We start from the raw sequence: 20,144 nt of genomic DNA, 5'->3' as shown, positions 1-20,144 counted from the left end.
TTAAAAAAATACAAACTCTTCAGAACCCTTAATAAAAACCACAATTTTATGCTATAATACTCCTTTTTATTGAGATTTTTAAAATCGTTTTTGATATTTTTTTTTTGTTTGTTTTTATCTTTATATCACACGTAACGTAAGTAATGTAGTAGATCTTTTAATGCTGTCTTAAGTTACTAAATCTAAGCTGATTGCAAAAAATATTATTAATCTTTGTCTACATGTGCCGAATTTTGGAATTTTAAACGTTAACAAAATCGGGTTAATGGAGGCCTTTGTGCATTCCAAACGAATAAGTTTATTTTCGCTTAAAATTAGAGACTAACAAGTTATTGCAGAATTGGTGTTTCCTTTCGTTAAGTTTGTAATTAATACTAAATGTACATCTTTTTGCATGCTCTTTGTTTTGTATAGGGAGACGTTGAACATTAGTATCTCAATTCGGTTTGGTAGTCTAAATTATAATTGTAAATTACGAGTATTGCGAGAGTCAGAAGGGGGTATGGTGTTAGTCAACTAGCGCTTCTTGTTACTTAGGCGTAGAACGTACAACGAGTTAACAATGGTGCAAAATTATTTAAAATACAAAAAAAGGAAAAGGAAAAGCACTATTCCAAGGAAGGTCAACTTAAAACGAGTGTAGACAGTGGGGCGGGACGACGCTAAATTAAATACGATTTAAATTACAATTAAAGTCTTTGAATACAATTTCAATTTAACATTCTGTTCGTTTCTCGCTTTTCTAACACAATCTCGAGTCTTGTTTGTTGCTTTAGCTGGAAAATTGGCTTAGTTTAGTTGCAGTTATAGTTTATAGTTCGATAGAAATCGCATGTAAAAAGTCATTTGTTTTCGTTTTGTACGTTAATACCAAAGTATTCTTTCACTAGCTTCAGCAAGCGCCTGCGTCTGCATTTGTTTCGGTAACATTTTGCGTTTGGTTTTGGAATTTCAGGGGCTCCGGCTCCGCGTTCCTCGGCATACAATTGGTGTTTTAACTCTAATTACGATGTACTGGTTGATGTACGTGGCATAGTTGTTAATTGTTATTTGTCTGTTCTTAGTTTGTATTATTTTTTTTTTGTTGGTTTCCCTCGTTTAAACTTTTTGTTTTTTTTTTTTTTGTATATATTTCCGTTTGATATTTTGTCGTTTTTATAATGGTTTTTTGTAAAATACGATTCGTTTGCATTTCGGCCAGCACTTGAGTTGAGTTTTTATCCAGCTTTTTCTTTTCGTATCTAGAAATTAGATAACCGTGTATTGTGTCTCAACTTGGTCAGGATATTTCAATCTCAATCTCATTAGTGGAACTTGATTTCTTCAGTTTTTCTTAGGATTTTCGCGTATGAGGTCCACGTGTTATGGGGCGGGATGGTTTGTGATTCTGTGGCAGGCGGGCAGGGGATGAGAATGAGCTGGCTTTATGAGGCAGGGAACTCCATAATATGACTTCGTGGAATAAACTCATCGGCCATGGGGTTCAGAACAGACTTTTCCACATTACACTGACTTTTGGGCAGTGCGGAAAGAGCTGTGTTCTGTTCTTCCGTTCTGTGGGAGAAGCGGTACGCGATTAGTAATGTTTTTGAATTATAAGTAACGGCCAGGTGGTGGCCCAAAACTCACTTGGCCTTCTCCCATTCGTTGATCTGTTCTTCCAGCTCATCCTCGATCATGGCCTCGAAACACTCCTGCATGATCTCCTCCTCTTCCAGCCGCTGCAGCTCCTAAAAACATACGAATTTATTTAATCGAGCGCATTTACTTGGAAAAAGAGTTTATACAAAATTCTTACATTCTTGTCAAACTCCTCCTCGTTCTCCATCCACATGTATTCCGAGAAATCTGGCTCATCGTCGAAATCTGACAGCGACTCGTCGTCGTCCACCACGTAGATGATTTGATCCGTCCAGTCCACAGATGGCACTTTTAACAACATTTCTGCAAGGAGTATATCCTTATTTAAGTTATTTTTTTCAATATATTACAAAATCACAATCAAGTTTAATTTATCCAAGTCAAACTGTATCTGAGTTTTATGATTATGTATATATTCTACCGGCGACCAGTTGCGTTGTTTTTCTAAAGAACCGGTTTGCCGACAATTGCCTGAGATAAACAAAACAGAAATCGCACCACTACAGGTGAGTGTTTTTTACACTAATACCTATTTGTTTTTATAAATACGCGAACATTTTCTCTTTTCTTTTTGCGCAACACATTTTTTTTTGTGTTTGTTTATACGAACGATGTCTATTTTTTGCGTTGTGGCCGCGGAACACAAAAATTTAAAAACAAAATGACTCAGCTCGAAATTGCAAAAGAGCGAAAAGAGACCCGAATAATTGGTACCGCCGGGGCATCTATACATATGGATTTCGACTCAGGTCAGTGCGAACTTGTGCCGATTGGCGGCTAAGTATATACAGTATCAGTTCATTACTCGTATCAAAAAAGCACTCGTTAAACAATTAACGGCGTCTAGAGGTGCTGTTATCAACCGAAACAAGCAGAACGGGCAAACGTGTGAAATAACACAAAACTCGAAAGAGGGAATTTATGCAAAACGCAATAAGCCAGCTAGCGGTGGCGATGATCGTCATCGGTCAACAGAAAGAGTGGGTTCACGGGCGTAACTATTAACTTGGCCGGATCTGTGTTGGCGTCTACTTGGCGCATAGTAGATTTTATATTTTTACAAATTTATATATCTTTTATCTATTCTATAGATTATTTATTTTGTTACTTTTTTGTCAGACTAATTTTAGAACTTAAAAGGGCCAATTAAATGCGACTAATATTCTGGCGGTCACTGTGTCGGCGCTTGTTTACTGTTTTATTTAGCGTTTGTGCGTGGGTGTGTGTGTTTGGGTGCATTTGGCTTTGTTGCTCAATACTTTGTTTTCTCCAACTATATGCAGTTATCAATTATTGGAATTGTTGTTCCCCTCGCCTTGTTTATCAAATTATTTATAGAAATCAGCTGGCTTTAACGAACGACAACAAAACACTGACAAACAGAACTTCAGCTGGCAACCCTGGCAGCCCTTCGCTGGTGTACGTGCCAGCACTCACACACACACACACACAGGCCTGAGCTGCCATATTTTAATCGAAATTGCGAAAATTAAAATGTATTTACACGGCCCGACCAAATTCATGCAAGCATTAACTAAATATGCATAAAACACAAAGGAGGTAAACACAAACGCAGGCAGCACACGCACACACACACAGAAATTGTTTATGCAAGTGCGCTGGTGTTGGTGCGGTTGATTGAATGAACCTCCCTCAACCCAAAAACAAGAAAAAAAAAAGCGACGGCAATGATAATAAACACAACACGTATTGCTCAAGGTAACAAGTGTTTAAAGTTTAAACATTAATATTCTCGCGGTTCAAGTACCTAAAGCCTGGCCTACACACACACACACTAAATACATACGCAATGGGATGCTATAGCTTCATGGAAGATATGTATGTTTCCGACACTTATCGATTTGTCAAGAAGCAATTTTAATTAGACGGCAGCACTAAAGAGTTGTTGTGCTCGTGCTTTTGCGGAAGCGCCAAAAGGCAAACGAATAACCAGGAAGCTGCTTCTGATTTCCGCCTTTCCTTCCTCTTCCTCTGCCCCCGGGTTCCTTCGCCGATCGAACGTCTATATCTCCTGCGATCGAATTTTACTCACTGCCAATATCGTCGAGAGAAGTTTGTCCGATTTCCAGTTAGTATTTTGAAGCGACTTGTTGTTGATGCCTATTTGCTTATTGGTGGTGATGATTTTCTGTGTTGCTTTTCGTTGCTAATGGTAGTTTTTGTCTTGCACTGAGAATTTTAACGTCATAAAAATGTGAAAACACAGGCCAATTTAGTGCATTCGGGGAGAAACCACACGGAGAATTTGGATTTATCTATTGCGAAAGTTATTCGAGAGTCCTATGTGCTAAGCGGATACTGTGAACGTCAAGCAAACGAATTGAAATGATTTATAAAGCAAGTGGAGGTGCCTAAAAAATCTCAAAAAGCTTAAATTTCTTCCTAAAATATCCATGGGCACCCGCTAAATTAAAAAAAATCAAACACCTGGGCACACTAAAACGCTGAAAACTTGGCTAATATGTGTTTCATAGTCTATTTAAGCTTAATAAATTTGAGAATAAAAATAAAAAAATAAAAATAAACGCAATAGAAAAGAAATTTGAAATTATTGAATGCCATCGAAGCAACATTCGTCGGTCATAAGCTTAGAGTATGGCATTGCTGGTAATCGGTAAAACATACTTTAGCGAAGACTGCAACCATTTTTATTTTTAAACAAATTAAATTAAAACTTTTTTTTAGTTCTTGGCTTAATATTATAATAATATATGCTTTGTAAAGGCTCCAAAACACTCGGACTAAACAATTTTTTCCTCTTAAATTCCCTCTAGTACCCTTAAGAAACCTCTAAGACCCTTGTTATTATCCTTTCTTGTGTGGACAATTTTTTATTAATAAAAGATTTTATTTTAATACCCGAAATTGACACAAACTAGCTTAAAGTAAAAAAAAGTTGTTATATGTATGAAGAAATTTATAATTTTATTTAATTTTTTTTTAACTTAAACAGTGGACATTTTATAAAGACAGTACTATTTATTTTTTAAAACATTTGCTGTTGGCTGTTATCAATTCTTCTGAAGAATATAATTATTTTTTAGCATTTAAATATTTAAATTACAATAACCGTGACACGATATATCTAATTTCACATGCACATCTCTAGTCGATAGGTATCGATTAGAACACGCATTTCGGCGGGCTTTTTAAACTCACACACGATAAAACAATTTATAAATATGCGGCAAAGGGCTAACTGATATTTTCTTTGGCAGACGCAGATCTCTCATGCGTATCGCCGTTGCGTGGATCCCAGGGCTGCAGTCTGGTACTGCTACATAGTCCAAACACAAGCATAGCCAGCGTGTTGAATGCTATGAGAGTCATCAGCACCACATTCCACTCCTCCTTGCTGCCCTAAAGTTTTTTAAAAAACAGTGAAATTGTATAACAAAATAGTTAATTATTTAGTCTTACGGTGTGCACCAGGGCGGCGACGAGATATGGAGCCAGAAATCCGGTCAGATGAGCCAGAGCATTGGCCAATCCGGAAAGTAAACCCGCGAAGGAGGGGGCAAAGTAGAGCAGTGTGGGCCAATAGCCACTGAATCCCATGTCCGTGGACGCCATCAGGAGTATAAACATGAGCAGGACCAGCGTCTTGTTTCCGCAATCAGCCAGGATAATAATACCCAGAAATAAAGTCGTTAGGATGCTGCCTGGTTAGAAATAAAAAATAAGAAATATATTATAAATTTACTCTAGTTGGAAATGCATTTCGACGCGCTCTATAATAACTAAACTTATTCATTAAGGTCAGACAAGTTTTACTCATTAGTCACGATTGAAAAAAAGAAACAAATCTGTCAAGTACATTATTCAAAGCTTGGGTATCTTACAGATTCCGTATAGTGTCCGTCGCATGCAGCTCTGATCCGGGCCGAAGCGTCGCTCCAAGTAGCTGCCTCCCAGAATGCACACCACCTTCGAGCACAGCCCGCCCAGATATGGGGCCGCGGATAGGAAGCCCACCTCTTTCAGGTCGTACTCCATGGCTTCGCTCATGAATCGGGGCATTAGCAGCGAGAGCACCAGAAAGGTGTAGCAGTGGAACACGTGGGTCAAAACGAAAGCGTATGCCGGCAGAGCGCTCAGCAGGCTCTTCCAGGGAACACTCACCACCTGACATAAGAACATTAATTTGTAATTAAAAGACAGCCAAATTATTCAACTTACCTGCGGTGCATGAGGCTCTGGAGGACTCTTTCCCTGTCTGAGGTAGGCCACCTCCTCATTCGAAATGCGGGGATGCTGATCCAAGGTATCATAGATGAGCCAGTTGCAGGCAATGCCGAAGAGAAGAGCCACTGAACCCACCACAAAGAAGGACAGTTCCCATCCAAAGTTGCTGAGATAGCCGGCCACCGGGAATACTACCATGGCTCCCACCAACATGCCGCTGTAGGCGAACGACAGCAGCGCCGTCCGCTCCGTGGGATGGGCCCAGGTGACGAACAGCTTGTATAGCGACGGATTGCCGCAGCCCTGCCATTACTTGAATGAGGAGAAATGTATACGAATTCGCTGGAAACTAGAACATACCGCCAGCAGGCCGCACACCACCAGATCGATCACAGCCGCCTCGAAGCTGTAATGGGCCATTACGGGAAGGAGGATGTAAGCTACCGCCTGGCAGATTAGGGATACCATCAATAGCGTCTTGCTGCTGCATCGGTCTGCCAGGTAACCGGATAGCAGAATGGAAACCACATAGCCATAGTAGTATACTCCGGGAAATGCCAGCTCCTGGTTGCGAGACCATGGTAAGTCGCCAGTCTGTAAGAGATCCTCTACATGGATCGCGCTGTTAAACCCAATCCGAGAGCCACTGCACCGGCTGGAAGTTGTGACATTGCTCGCCGCCTGCAGAGCCTGTTGCAGAGCATCCTCCGGCCGGGACTTGACCATCCTCAAGATGATCAGGCCGAGCATGTTGCGTATGGCGGCGTGCAGGCTGGTGGCTATGAAAGCACACACGGCATAGGTGAGCCGGACGGATCCCAGGAGGCTATAAGTGGTGGACACACTCGACTGCGAGAGGCGGGGCAAGGTCCACGACCTGCTGCGGGTCATGTTGCACAGGTTTTACTAATATTTACAAACATGCAAATACACTGAGCACAGGTGATGGGACAGAAAACTGGAGGTAAGCCCAAAGCGACTGATTGGTAATACGACGTCTGGGCAACTGCCAGTCTGGCCGATCGCTTTGGAGATGTAAAAAAAAACACAAGCGCGAAATTATGTGCAATTTGTCACGATTTGTCGACTAGATTAATGTGGCGCGGTTTCGCCGAAATATGGAACATGGAATTTATCTGCCAACTGTAAACGAGACACATGTAATTGGCAAAGGCGGCGATAAGAGATCGAAGCTCGGAAAGCTTAATCACCACCAGCATCGTTAGTTTTCGTTTTTCTTTGTTATTCCCCGCCAGTTACCAGAGAGCTTTAAAGTAGTTGATTAGTTTTAATGGAGAGATGGGTCATTAATAGAAATATTTAAATTAGGATAGAAAAGGGGTGCCCCAAGGTGGCTTAAAAAATAATTGAAATAAAGCTTTATTATAAAAAAAAAACTGTGAATAATTATACGTGATTTTAAATCTATTTCTGAAATACAAATATGTGTCATTCGCATAATATGTTGTAATTACCTTAGTTAATATTTATAAATGTCATGTTTTAAGGTTCTCCTGGAACAGTGAGTCACCTAAAATTCTTAATCCTATGGTCCATCTAAGGGAAACCCCCACAGATTGCACACCTTGACTGGCAAACACACGTAAAAAAGGGAAATTGAAGAAAATAAAGGGGAAAAAGGCAAACAGAGTGAAAGCAATCCATGGAAAAAACGTTGTAAACAATGAATGGTATGTCGTACATACAAACAAGCATATATGTATGTACATACAAGGCACGTCGGAAAGCGTTTTTCACGTTCTGATTTGTGCAATCAGACGGGTGGAGAATAGGAGGGGGTGATGAGAGGAGTCCGGTCAAAGTGCACGCTTTGGCCAAGTCCACTCCTGACAGCCAATTGGCTTTCGCATGGCCCGTGTCAGTGGCAGTTGTGCCTCACATATGGACATGGATTGGCAACACGCCGCACATGACCAAATGGATGCACTGAAAATATAATAATTCTTCAATTATTACGGCAATATTTTATATACTTTGGGGTAAATTTATATACCAAAGGGAATAATAAATATGATTCTATGGCAAGTGGTGTTCATAAAGTAAGGCAAGTGGTGTTCATAAAGTAAGAAAGGAATTACAAACAGCAAAAAATTATTAAATTAAATTATTATTAAATGTTTAAATTGAAATAAAATAAATATATGTATTATATTATATTTTAAACCCCCAGGTTTGGGTTTTAGACATAGGGCCTTCATCAGTGCCACTTTTGCTGACCAACCTTAACATTCAGCGTGGTTACCAAAAGTTTTTAAGTAGACCGCTGCTTAGGGGCTCCTTGTGGGCTTTGAACGTGTCTATAATTTGTTTTCCAAAGTGTTTTTTGGCTTTGTGAATATTAAAAACTTGTCATGTTACAAACTACAATTGTATAATATTTTGAACGTTTTATAATAAAAATTTCTTATATCGCATGCAGTAATTCTATTTATTTTTCTGGAATTTCTAAAAGTGATTACGTTAGACCCATTAAAAGGTATGGCTTAATTACCAACATATTTGAGATGTTCACACGAACCTCTTAACTGAATCAAATAAGTGGCAGTGTAAAGCACTTAACCTTAAGGAAAATAATAAGTACTATTTAGACCATCTTTACAATGTGTAGTTTCATGAAAATAAATAATTATGTAATAATTAGATTCAGAAGTTAAAAAAATAAACCCACTAAAAGACTTCCCCAACTGATACATTTTTTAAGGCGTTTATTTAAGGATTAGCAAATATTACCCCCCATATCCTCTGATATATTCGATATAATTTTTTTCTCCGTATTCCCAAATGCATTTGCAGACAAATGCACTTTGCTTATCTGGCTGAACGCATCGCTTATACTACTCATGGCACCGTGTGTTCTATTTTTCGCTTCGCCTGCACTATGTTTCGATTAAAATTGTGAATTTTTTATGAGCCGCGCATGTTAGTTTTAGTTGTTTTTGTGATGTTCAGTTGTTAGCTCATTTGGCATGCATATGGGGGAGGCATTTTGGGGTAGCAGGGTATACGCCAGGCACTGGGACGCCGACTTTTTGATTGATTTTTTATTTATAAGCCGCATATGTCGTCCCATTCGAGCGACTAAACTTCCCGTGCTCGTGCCCCACTTCCCATTTCTTTGGGATTTTCCTTCTTAGGTTTGTTGTGCTCCCTAACCCCACCCCCTATTTGCTGTGAGCGCATATGTCGTCCATCGACTCTCGAGGGCAATGCATTGTTTGCATTTGCATAGCCAACATGTTACCTTTTACTGTACCGCTGAACGTTGTCCTGGTCGCGTGTCCTGCTGGCCAGCAAAACACTTTGTTTTCGGTCTAAAAATAGCCATGTCGGCCGCCAGGGAGCGGAGGTTTTTCTGGGGCAAATCCAGCAAATTTCCACACTCGCCTGGCCGTAAAAACGACTGTTGTGTACAACGTCCATGACTGCATGCTTCGCCTAAAACTGAAAATGACTAAATTTAACACCAAACAAGGAGTAAACGCTTTTCATGTCTGCAACTACAGCCAGGATTGGCTATAGAGAAAGCAAGAACTTCTTGTCTTGAACGTTGAGCTTCCTAAAAATTGATTTCTTTTATAAATATATTTGTTTGTTTCAGTAACTACGAAAATCTTTTGCTTTAATTGACTTTCTTGACTCTGCTGTCTCGCTTAATAGGTTAGAAGACTTTCGCAAGCACGGAGTGCTGATATAGGCAACTGAATAAAGTCAATTAGAGGACTCTTAATAATAGATGATTGGCACAATAGTCTCTGAGTGGCGATTTGTGGTTTTCCGTATGCCGTTCTACGGCCAAGACTCTGCTCTCGGAGGGAGGTCCTTTGATGGCCCCATTTGCCATCTGTCGCTGTAACTGGCCACAAACTGGCCACGAACGTCAGCACGTGAATACCATAAGAGATGGGCGCCATATGACCATAACTGCTTGACTTAATATTCCACATTTGTTTCCAGCTGTGCCATTGCCGCACACTCAAGTGGTACTTGTTCTAGGGAAAACAATAACTTTTAATTTATAGTCACTTAAGGCCTATTTTGATTTCTATTTATAATCGGGATCACATAAAATAGCAACAAAGTAAATAATAGTTTAGCATAATAGTGTAAATCATTTTATTTTCTGCCTCAAGTTTAAATTCCTCAGTAGTTTGCTCAGACAAGCCCTTTACCTTTTGATAATCTTAAAACTTCAACACATGCAATATACCAAGGAAAACTTGAGGTAATAAAAACGTACTATTCACCGGATATGCCCCTGATATTATGCTATATATCCATCCAACAGGAAGTAACACACACACACTCTATCAAACACACCTGACTTTTTCCTCTCTCTCGCGCTTTTTCTAGGCTTTCTCTCTCTGCAGTTTATTTTTCGGTTACTGTATTTTTTTGTGGTTAACCATTTCCTACGAATCCTTTATATTCCCACCTGGTCGCCGCAGAGCGAGAGAGATAGAGAGCAAACAAAGTGGTGTCCGAAACTGGAGGTGGGTTCAATTCCAATGCGGCCACTTGACCCAAATTTTCTCATTCCTGCCTCGCTTTCTGGCAGGGATTTATTACGGCTTATGTAAAGTTGTAGTCTGCTCTTTGGTGGGAAACCCAAGTTTTTTCTTTTTGTAATAAAGACGTGGCAAAGGGCTTAAAAGTAATTTTCCATAATTTATTTTCGCCCGTGGTTTTTTTGTGTTTCTGACTAACTTTTAAGTATGTGTGTTTTTTATATTATTAATTTTTTTTGGCTGGGAGAATTTTATGAGCCATCTAATAGTGCATAGTTTCATGACACACTCACCTGCCCCCGCACACACACGCACACCATCGAAAGCTCGCGACAGTTGAAGGGCGGAAAATTGTTGCTCCGCCAGCAGGTGAGAATACAGTTACAGTTACACTTACAATTAGGAGCCCGAAGACGTGAATCGAGCACGAAACGCTCTCTCTGAACTTGGTTCTGCACGTAAAAAAATTAAAAAGACTTTTAAGCTTGATTTAAAGTTGCGAAAGTTACTTTTCTCAAGTTCCTTTTGAATTTATATAATTAGTTAGATAACTTTCTTTACCTGTGCAGTTGAAAAAATTCATTGTTAAAGATTTTCTCATTACGTTTAAAATATTCATTAATGTATAATTCTTTTTTTTTATTATTTATACCATAGATCTTGTTTTTTCCATTCCTTTTGTGGCTTCTTATGTGTCCACGTTATAATTCCCAAGTTGCTTTTCGTAGCCGGCAACTCAGAATGCTAAAAAATTTCAAGGTTCAACAATTTATACATATATACATATGTATGAACTTATAAATTTTAAAAGGCTTTTTAAGAATATATATTTTGTTCATTTAAAAGGATCTCAGGACCTGAATTGTTCAAGATTTTCTTTTTACGCTTAATTTGTTAATTAATTGGTAATCCTTTTTTAATAATTTATACCATAGATCCGGTCTTGTCCATTCCTTTTATGGATTCTTACGTGGCCACATTATAACTCCCAAGATGCATTTAGAAAATTCCTTTTCCTGTTACATTTTGTTCGGTGTACTGGCCGTCTTGGTCCTGCTCTCCTGCCGCTCTCCTAGTCGCATTCGCTCTCTCGCTTTGCGGGTTAGTTAGCTCTCGCCGAGAGCCGTAAACATGCGAAGCTAACGGCGAAGCCATTAGTAGCGGCTTGAAGCTTGCTACGAAAGGATCAACTGGATAATCGTGGGTGGCAATGTTGCCATCGGGCCAGAGTCCCGTTTTAGCAAAGTGCGCGTAAAAGGATACGTTTTAGTGAGCGCTCGAGTTATTAACAAATCGTGCGAGCTATTAACAAACCGCAAAACGAGTGCAGTGTGCTAATTGCTGTTAACTGGCTTGAAATCCCTGAAAAAAATCCAAGACAAACGTAAAGGATATTAAGCGTGAAGTTAACCACTTTGTTTATTACATAATTATGCATATTGTGGTGTTTTTTCTTGCTGTTGTTGTTGAAAACTTTAATGAGTATCGATTGTGTCAGATGTAAAGAATAAAAACGTGTTTCCCATAGACGACATCGACGGGTCACGGAGGTCATAACGTTCGACGGGCCGCCAAAGCTTAACGTATTTCAATCCATTATATGCATAACCACACCAAAATCACCAGCACACTTACACGGGCACACGGGCATTAATAGGGCGTCATTTATTACATATCGAATGTGGAACTCATTCCCATTTCCCATTTCGATTCGTATTCCCATTCCGAGTTTCGAGTTCCGAGCCCATTCCCCACTCCCTAAACCGCCACCGAATCCATTCCCAGCTAACTAACGAGCCCCAATCGCATGTGTTCTTGAAATCCACTAATTTATTTTATTATTAGTATTATTTGTGGACTCTATTGTTGCATGCATTAGCTGATTAAAGATGGATTCAAGATGTTAACCGATGAAAATTTCAAATTATTCAAACGCCCTCGTTACCAGTGATCCAATTGATTAATGAGTGATAAACAAAACACCAAACATAGTGCAGAAGATAGTGAGTGTGTGCTACTTGCAAAGTTCCTGAATATTTGATACCTGGGACACAGAAACATCGCCTCTCTCTCTCTCTATTTCTTGGATGTTATAGAATAACGGAAGCCTTAAAGCTAAATGTGAGTAGACAAAAAAACAAAAAAAAGGAAATCCCGCGACACTGTGCGTCCTTGCACTTGTACTACTAACGAAATAACTTTAAGGCGACACACAAATCCATATCAAAGTATATATATAAAGTTGTATTATATACAATATAGATGGGGTGGACGGGCTATAATTTCTCTTGCACCTGTCGCTGCTCTTTTCACTTCATCGCGTGCGTGGCAAAGCATTTTTATAGCCACAAAATGTCCTTTTACGTTATGTCTCCGAAAAAAATGTGAAGGGAAAACCACAACATCGGCGGGAAAATTAAAACGAATGCGGCCAACAAGCCAACTAAAAGCCAACTCGAAGTCCCATTCATTAGGATATGGATTTCTTAATCAACTTTAAATCTTTCTCTGAAGATCCTGTGTTCTATAACTTGTATATCGCCCTTTGCTTTCAAGGAGACGATACATGCTTAGTTTTTCCCTAGATGTCACTTACTTGAGGTCTCCAATTAACCCCTTTTACTTCGATTGCTTTTCACTTATAAATAATTTCAAGGTCGCCTATTGCGACACTTGAACACTCGACGTTGTTGTTACTCTATTTTTAACACATAATTCATATTGAATTATAAATACAACACGTTAGTAATTTACAAACCCACGTTAGCAATGAGAGCAGGAGGAAAGGAAGCGCACGACGACGAGTCCTTCGAAAAATTGGAGACACGAGTTGTGAACTACGAACGCCCACGGAAAAGTTAGCAATCTCTGGCATTGACACATTGCATCTAACGATGAGTTCATTAAGAAATAACTTTTGACTTATGAATATATTGGTTGAGTAATCTTATCTATGGATGGTGTTATCACGGAGTAATCAAATCAAATTGTTGTGGGTTTTTCTATTTCTATATATATAGTGTTTACAATAATATTTATAGTTAAGAAATTGGATTAAATGGTTAATATTAAAGGCATCCTTGGCATTTTCATTCAGAAAAAAATGTTTTTGTTTAAACTTCTGCAACAAATACATTTGTGTTGAAAGCATGAAATGTACCATGTTTCTGGCAACATTTGTCTTAATTTATCAACATTTTCTTCTGCTTTCCGGCATGTTTAATATAAATTTTCATAAGTAATTAAAATTTTCATAAATTCGAGCATGACTCAACAAAGTGGATTACCCATATCTATCGTTTTATTATTGTAATCCACAATGTTTCTACTTTCCCTTGCAGTTTTAATCACATAGAGTCGATTGATCCATTCCATCCATCTATTGAATCGCAGATCTCAAAAACTACAAGATCCAGAGCTATCAAATATTGAGAAAATATTCTTATCTGTTGCATGCAGATCAGGTTTGTTTCAAAGTTTGGCAACGCGCCCATTAATCAATGAAAACTATAGCATATACTATGTATTATTTTCTTTAAAAAAGTAAACTTACTTAATGTATTAAGTGAGTTGAAGTACTCTGAAATATGGATTCACCCACGAGATCCGTTAGTTATAATACTTAAATATTAACTTATATGTGTTTATATCCGTCCCACGTCGCTGGCACTCCTTCAAAGGTCTGCCACTGTGACCAGCGTAACTTCAGATCATGTATCATGGTCCTGCATTCCGTGAGGTTAAGCCTGAGTAATAAGGACATTCGTTTGGTGTCCATATCCATCATAAGTCGACAGTTCCTTTGATTTCCTACCTCTTAAATTTAAAGCAAAACTTCTCTTGATATCTAATATACTCTAATGGACCTGATTGTCATTAGTGAAGGTTTAACCCATTACAAGCTTTAATTGCCCTTAATTTTGACGCTGGGTAAATACTGAATTGATTAAGTGATTCATTGATTAATTATTTTATTTTGTGACAATGTAGGTGGAGGTAGCCTAATCGTTGAAATAAAAATGCTGCCTCAGTGTTATCAGCTAAACTCTTTTAAAAGGGACTTGAAGGGGTTAACATTTTACTACACCAGCCATTATTAGATCGCCGAACAGGTGTGCCCGGCCAGGTGTCGGCTGCTGATAAGCTGGCACTTAGTATTCGCAGCTGATATTGTGTTGGGTGATCGGCGGCGAAGGCGATAGGCCAACCAAACGGATAATCACTGTAGCCCTGGCAACCGATTGCGATTCGCGATTCCGGTGACAAAGTGAAACTCCGCATCGCGATAACCGAAATGGGGATTATCTGGAAAAACCACCGTCCGGCACTCCACTTGCCACCGGTTAATCATAGGTGTACGGGTGTATTTTTACGGCCGACCGACCCGCAGATAAGATTAACCGGAATCGAACACTCCAAATAGTCCGGTCTCCGCTCAGCATGGTCAGTTAGTTGCCTTTGCCAGTTGTTCGGGAAACCTTCTCTGTTCGCGACAATGTCCAACTTCCAGTGGCTTTTCGTCCTCGGCGTCCTGTGCTGCGCGGTTCTCAGTCCTCAAGGTAAAGACAGGGACAGGGAATAGAAAGAGCGAAAAAGCGAATAAACCGAAAAAAAACGCCAGAGTTGCGGCTGAATGGCATTCCGAAATGTTGCAGGCAATTTCCGGTAATTGAATTAAAGCCGCGATTAATTTGGTGTGAGGCCTTCGAAAGGGCAGGCCAAATTGGTTGACAAATATCGTGGGCGGACGGCAGTCATAACATTAAAGAACAGCCGTAGTAATTAATGCAAACGCAATCAAGGTCAAGTACTTTGCCCTATTGACCCCTCCACCACCACCACCACCCAGCACACACCATGGCCCACCTTTCATTGTCCACCGTCCAGTTCCCAAGGTCCTTTGCGGTTTGAGAAATTGTTTTGCCGGCCACGGAAAATGGAAATTAAAGTGGCAAAGCGTCGAGCGAATTCCAGTTCTCCTTCTTTTCTGCGCTATAGTTATAGTTTTTCGCCCTTTTGTTGTTGTTTTTCTGTTTTTTATTTTGTTTTCTTGCTTGCGGATGCGTTGATACTCTTTTGCATGGAAATTTTTTCAGTTTTTACGTTTGCCGCAACCTCATCCGGAAGTCGTTGGCGTATACGTAATAAATTGCGGCCCCGACACGTTGCGTGTCAGGAGAAGCTTTGCCGACGAGACGCAGGGAATTCGGTTACAGCTCTCGGGGTTGTTTCTATAAATTTAATAATCAGCTGGACAGGTGTATAAGTGGGCGTGGCCCCGCCAAGATTGACGAGGCTGCTCAATCAATTGTGAGTTGATTGGGCTTGTGATTGAACGAGTATCGCAAATAGGCTGCACAAGAGAAAACGGATATTATTTCTATTAAAAATATAAATTTTTTCATCTACAAATGTAATGTTAGGCATAGACTCTAGCTATGGGTAATAGGGTCGTACCAATTGTTACCTAAAATTCCTCTAAAAAAGAGGGTTTTTTGGCCGTATATCTAGAAATTTGCTTTAAAAATGAGTTATAGGCAAGTCGTCCCAGACTTTTTCAAATCAAGGGCGCTTTTCCTTGAACGTAAAAATATTTTCCCTATTTTAAAGCTAAATTTTTCTTACATATACATACAAAGATTTTCTTAGTTTTAGGGATATTTGACCCTTAGAAATAGACAATTTCTTTTCTAATTTCAAGGTAAATTTTTCTAAATTTAATACAAAAATTTAGTTAATTTGAACTCAAGTAACCATTTATTAGCACATATTTAATAGAGCATATTTTATAAAAACACAAATTAAGGTAACCGTCTTATTATGTCAGAGATGTTAGAACCAGTTGGGAATTATTCGTGCAACCATGTAAAATTTGTAGGACAAATTAGCAATTGTTTTTATGATAAAATTACCTGCAAAACGAAAGCAATTAAGAGATAAAGTAAACGAAGCCAATCTGAATAAAACATCCTAAATTTGAGAAAAATAGAAAAATTAACCAAACAAATTTTGTATTTATGGTGGCTTGCTTTCATTTTGTGGGGTCTTGCCTTAAATTCATTAAAACTTTTTCTTAATTGTAAAAAAATGCTCTTAGTTTTAGGCCAATATTTTTAGGACGACTTTTCTTTAATTTATAATAATATATTTAAAACATTTTTTTATATACAAAACAGAAAGATATATTTTTGGCAAAAAAAAGTATAAATATTTCCATCTTCTCTAAGACACGTACATTTTTAATGATTTTAGAATTACGTGAATATTCGTCTATAATGATCTCATTAAGGTTGCAATAATTTTGGGTTGGAACTCAGGTTCAAAAACTCTGTTTAAAAATTAACAACACAATTTGAAAATAAAATTGCTCAAACCTACTAAAACGATGTTATTATAAACAGAAATAATTTTTAAATATAGGTTTTTATAAAGTAAATGTAAACCCAAATATACATAAAGAAATTCGCGGGTTCAAGCTTCATTTTGATACTGAAAATGCAATATACTGTAAAGTGGTTTTGTAAAAATAACCGGTTGTAGGTTGCAGCCAAAACCCATTATAGGTGACTAAAATTGTGCAAGGCAGAAAAGTTGAGAACGCCATTTGCCGAGGATGAGAACTGGATACGGCCCTGAATAATTGAGTGGACCGGAATGGGTCTGAGAGCGGGCCCGAAACTGGGTCGTCTGGACACAGGCATGAGGCGTTCATATTTAAATGGGCAACTTCGGGTCTTACTTAGCACTAGCTAACACTAGTTTCCGCCGTTTTTTGACCCGACAACCCCACTATTGAACATTGCAGGAGACGGCGGCGTGTCGGCTGTATTTTGGCCATGTGAAAGCGAGGAGGACTGCACAGCTGACGGCTCGAGCTGCGACTTGGCCAGCGGGCAGTGCGAGTGCTCCACATTCGACGCGGTGCTCGCGGAGAACTTCACGCAATGCCTGGCGACGGCGCTCGTTGGTGACCGGTGCGACGATAGCGTCCAGTGCAATCTTATGCCAACGGGGGCCAGTTGTAAAGCCGGGGTCTGCGATTGCGCCGATGGCCAAACCTATCTGCGTGGCAAGTGCCGCCCTCTAAACGGACTCGGCGAGTCCTGCGACACGGTGAGTCCTGCTGAACCCCACACTCTTCCACCCAACTATTGCTAATCCTGCTGCCCTGCAGGACTTGGACTGCTACTTTGCCTACGATCGTTCGTCTGTGAGCTGTCAGCAAAACGTGTGCCGCTGTGCAAATGGCTATTATAATAGATATGGAAACATATGTCGTCGCAAATCAATGGGTGAGTACGGTCCAGGAGTATTGATTGACCACGAATTTATTTATTTTATTTGCAGAAGAAAACGATGCCTGCGTCGTCAATGAGGACTGTGATGCACTGGGCGCCGGTGCCGAGTGCGTTGGCTTAGTATGCACCTATGTGGACGAGATTACGACTACTCCCGGCACCGGGCCCGGCGGCGAGGACACCACCGAGGAACCGGGCGAAGACGGGGACTCGACCACAGCGGAGGCTATCACCGAGACACCGGAACCGGAGACGACCACCTTCAGGAGCCGGCGACAGCTAACCAAGGCCTTTGTGCACGCTCCCCCGCCCACGCACCACGATGTTGCTGCCCAGGTGTCCTTCGCGGCTCTCACCAATGGCACCGACACCGAGCCGCTCATCTCGCCGCGCTCCCACGAGATCGCCGTGCAGACGAGCATCGAGAAGTACGAGATGCGCGATCTGCGCAGCGTGAGGAATGTGGCCACCGCCACCGCATCCACCAGCACCAGCAGCCGGCACACCTCCAGCCGCAACCAGAGCCACAGCCAAAGCCACAGCCTGAGCCGCAACCAACGGCGCCGCCGCCTGCCCTCCCTCTTCCGCTTCGATGACGAGGACATCAAGACCTATTCCACACTGGGATCTAGTCGCGACGATGACGACGCCGATGAGAAGAAGTGTGAGTGGTCTCAGAGGATATTATGAAGCCAGGAATAATTTAATTTTATTTTTACTTCCCCCTTTAGACGGCAGCAGTTGCACGGACAATGGCAAGACCTGTTCGGGCCTGCCGCACTCCATCTGCTCCAAGAACATCTGCCTGTGTCGTCAGGGCTACTATGCCCGCAATGGAAAGTGTTTTGCGGGTAAGTCATAGATACATCAACTTGGTCAGAGTACCTAACCAGCTCCTACTTGTTCACAGAGCTGGGAGAGATTGCGGAGAGCACGAACGAGTGCGAGTACGAGTTCGATGAGCTGTCCAAGACTTGCGTTTGCCAAAAGAACTACTTCTACGAGCGGGATCTGAGGAACTGCCGGAAACGTAAGACAGTCTTAGCCTAGAGACCGAGGAAACTATCTTAACACCTCTTTTCTCCTTTACTTCCCATTGACAGCCATTCAGTACCACCTGTCGTGCACCTCAAACAGCCAATGCAGCCCCTTTGGTGCCTCCTACTGCCACCCGGAGATCCCTAGACGCTGCACCTGCGAGGAGTACGCCTTGTACGATGCCATCAAGCAGCTCTGCGAGTACAAGCAGGGTCTGGGCGCCGAGTGTGAGTCCAGCGATGCCTGCCCCGTGGATAATTCCGTCTGCTCCAATCGCCTGTGCGTCTGCGCAGACCACTACTTCGAGAAGGACGAGACCTGTGTGCGGGGCATCGGTGCCGACTGCTCGGAGGAGGATGATTGCATAGCCGAGAACACAACCTGCGCAGCCGAGGACAATGAGGCGGAGGCGGAGGAGGAGGAGCAGTCGCGCACATGCCAGTGCCGGAAGGGTTATGTGCATTTCAAGGATCAGTGCCTCAAGGAAGGTTGGTAGTCATACAAAATATATGTTCATAGCAGATTGTTTACTCCTTTTGGTTTTTATCCTTTCAGCTGAGGAGCTGGATGACGAGTGCGTGGAGGATGAGCAGTGCAAGCCACTCCTGGCTAGCTGCAACTCGGAGGGCAAGTGCGGATGCACAGATGAGCAGCACGAAAAGAACGGCATCTGTGAGACGAAGCGAGGTAAGAAAACCCCCTTAAATCTTAATACAGCCTCCTATTATACCTTTATTTTGCCCCGCAGAGCTCGGTGAATCCTGCACCAAGGCCACGGAGTGCTACATCGAGAAGGATCCCGAGAATGTGGAGTGCCGCAACTCAGTCTGCCAATGCAAGGTCGGCTACCAGACTAGCTCCAATCAGAAGCAGTGCATGATGCCCAGCAAGAAAAGTAAGGCCTTACAAATTAACTTGAAGCATTCTTAATTTAAATATATTCTTAATCCCTCATCAGATTCTTCCGGTAGACCCAGTGCTCTCAAAATCATCACCTTCATGCTGATCGGCTCCGCTTTCCTGATCACCAGTGCGGCCATTAAGCAGGCCTACTACTAACCAATTGAAACCGGCGAGGAGAGGATAAGGATCGAGGTGACCCCCTCGACTGGACCGACTGGACGTGGCCAGTATTAGCCAAGTTAGCGGCATGGACCTGGGTCCATGCGCAACGTGAATAGATATCAATTAGTCCATAAGCTGATATTTAAGATTCGAAGCAATAAACGGAGCCTCTGGTTGGACTCTCGCTTAACTAATAATACGGCTAAAAGTAATTACAAATTAGCTGTAAGTTTCAAGTTAAACTGCTTGTTGATTAGGCTAAGCAAACAAACAGTTTTTAACGAAAGAGTGTAATATATATACATTATAATAAAATAAGGCCAACGGACAGTTGTATTAAATCGAGTTGAACTGGTTTACATTCTTTTAC

General features: G+C 41.0%; 3 protein-coding genes across 4 annotated transcripts; 1 reads left to right on the top strand and 2 right to left on the bottom strand.

Moving 5' to 3' along the window:
- Positions 1-44: 44 nt before the first annotated feature.
- Positions 45-3,982, bottom strand: Paip2 (polyA-binding protein interacting protein 2). Its single transcript, XM_017180914.3, has 4 exons — positions 3,695-3,982; positions 1,799-1,944; positions 1,630-1,730; positions 45-1,554 (listed from the first exon to the last, which is right to left on the bottom strand). The coding sequence occupies exons 2-4, from the start codon at positions 1,940-1,942 to the stop codon at positions 1,425-1,427; spliced, it is 375 nt and encodes a 124-aa protein (XP_017036403.1). The 5' UTR covers positions 1,943-1,944; positions 3,695-3,982; the 3' UTR covers positions 45-1,424.
- Positions 3,983-4,619: 637 nt separating this feature from the next.
- Positions 4,620-7,034, bottom strand: LOC108084630 (sialin). The gene is made up of 5 exons (XM_017180919.3): positions 6,208-7,034; positions 5,842-6,150; positions 5,505-5,787; positions 5,083-5,324; positions 4,620-5,022 (listed from the first exon to the last, which is right to left on the bottom strand). Exons 1-5 carry the CDS (start codon positions 6,736-6,738, stop codon positions 4,858-4,860), a joined length of 1,530 nt encoding a protein of 509 aa, XP_017036408.1. The 5' UTR covers positions 6,739-7,034; the 3' UTR covers positions 4,620-4,857.
- A 4,799-nt stretch (positions 7,035-11,833) lies between these two features.
- LOC108084587 (uncharacterized) lies at positions 11,834-20,119 on the top strand. Of its 2 annotated transcripts, XM_070287552.1 has the most exons (11): positions 11,834-11,956; positions 12,219-12,494; positions 17,179-17,486; positions 17,548-17,665; positions 17,721-18,335; positions 18,403-18,522; positions 18,582-18,701; positions 18,775-19,197; positions 19,265-19,396; positions 19,458-19,604; positions 19,668-20,119. In XM_070287552.1, the coding sequence occupies exons 3-11, from the start codon at positions 17,376-17,378 to the stop codon at positions 19,766-19,768; spliced, it is 1,887 nt and encodes a 628-aa protein (XP_070143653.1). In that variant the 5' UTR covers positions 11,834-11,956; positions 12,219-12,494; positions 17,179-17,375; the 3' UTR covers positions 19,769-20,119. The 2 variants fall into 2 exon arrangements, with proteins under 2 accessions (XP_070143653.1, XP_017036349.1); XM_017180860.3 differs by lacking the exons at positions 11,834-11,956; positions 12,219-12,494 and adding an exon at positions 14,805-14,932.
- Positions 20,120-20,144: the final 25 nt, after the last annotated feature.

This window comes from Drosophila kikkawai, chromosome 3R (assembly GCF_030179895.1).
Source record: "Drosophila kikkawai strain 14028-0561.14 chromosome 3R, DkikHiC1v2, whole genome shotgun sequence".
Taxonomy (NCBI): Eukaryota; Metazoa; Arthropoda; class Insecta; order Diptera; family Drosophilidae; genus Drosophila; species Drosophila kikkawai.
This window is presented reverse-complemented; position numbering and strand designations above follow the sequence as displayed.

Excerpts from the sequence above, each read along its gene's own strand:
- Paip2 (XM_017180914.3), bottom strand. The coding sequence starts at position 1,942 with ATGTTGTTAAAAGTGCCATCTGTGGACTGGACGGATCAAATCATCTAC. Across the intron at positions 1,731-1,798 it reads AGGAGGAGTTTGACAAGAAT|GAGCTGCAGCGGCTGGAAGA; the intron begins GTAAGAATTTTG and ends GTATGTTTTTAG. Across the intron at positions 1,555-1,629 it reads AACGAATGGGAGAAGGCCAA|AACGGAAGAACAGAACACAG; the intron begins GTGAGTTTTGGG and ends CTTCTCCCACAG.
- LOC108084630 (XM_017180919.3), bottom strand. The coding sequence starts at position 6,738 with ATGACCCGCAGCAGGTCGTGGACCTTGCCCCGCCTCTCGCAGTCGAGT. Across the intron at positions 5,788-5,841 it reads CAGAGCCTCATGCACCGCAG|GTGGTGAGTGTTCCCTGGAA; the intron begins GTAAGTTGAATA and ends TTCTTATGTCAG. Across the intron at positions 5,325-5,504 it reads ACGGACACTATACGGAATCT|GCAGCATCCTAACGACTTTA; the intron begins GTAAGATACCCA and ends ATTTCTAACCAG.
- LOC108084587 (XM_017180860.3), top strand. The coding sequence starts at position 14,869 with ATGTCCAACTTCCAGTGGCTTTTCGTCCTCGGCGTCCTGTGCTGCGCG. Across the intron at positions 18,702-18,774 it reads TCTGAGGAACTGCCGGAAAC|CCATTCAGTACCACCTGTCG; the intron begins GTAAGACAGTCT and ends TCCCATTGACAG. Across the intron at positions 19,198-19,264 it reads GGATCAGTGCCTCAAGGAAG|CTGAGGAGCTGGATGACGAG; the intron begins GTTGGTAGTCAT and ends TTATCCTTTCAG.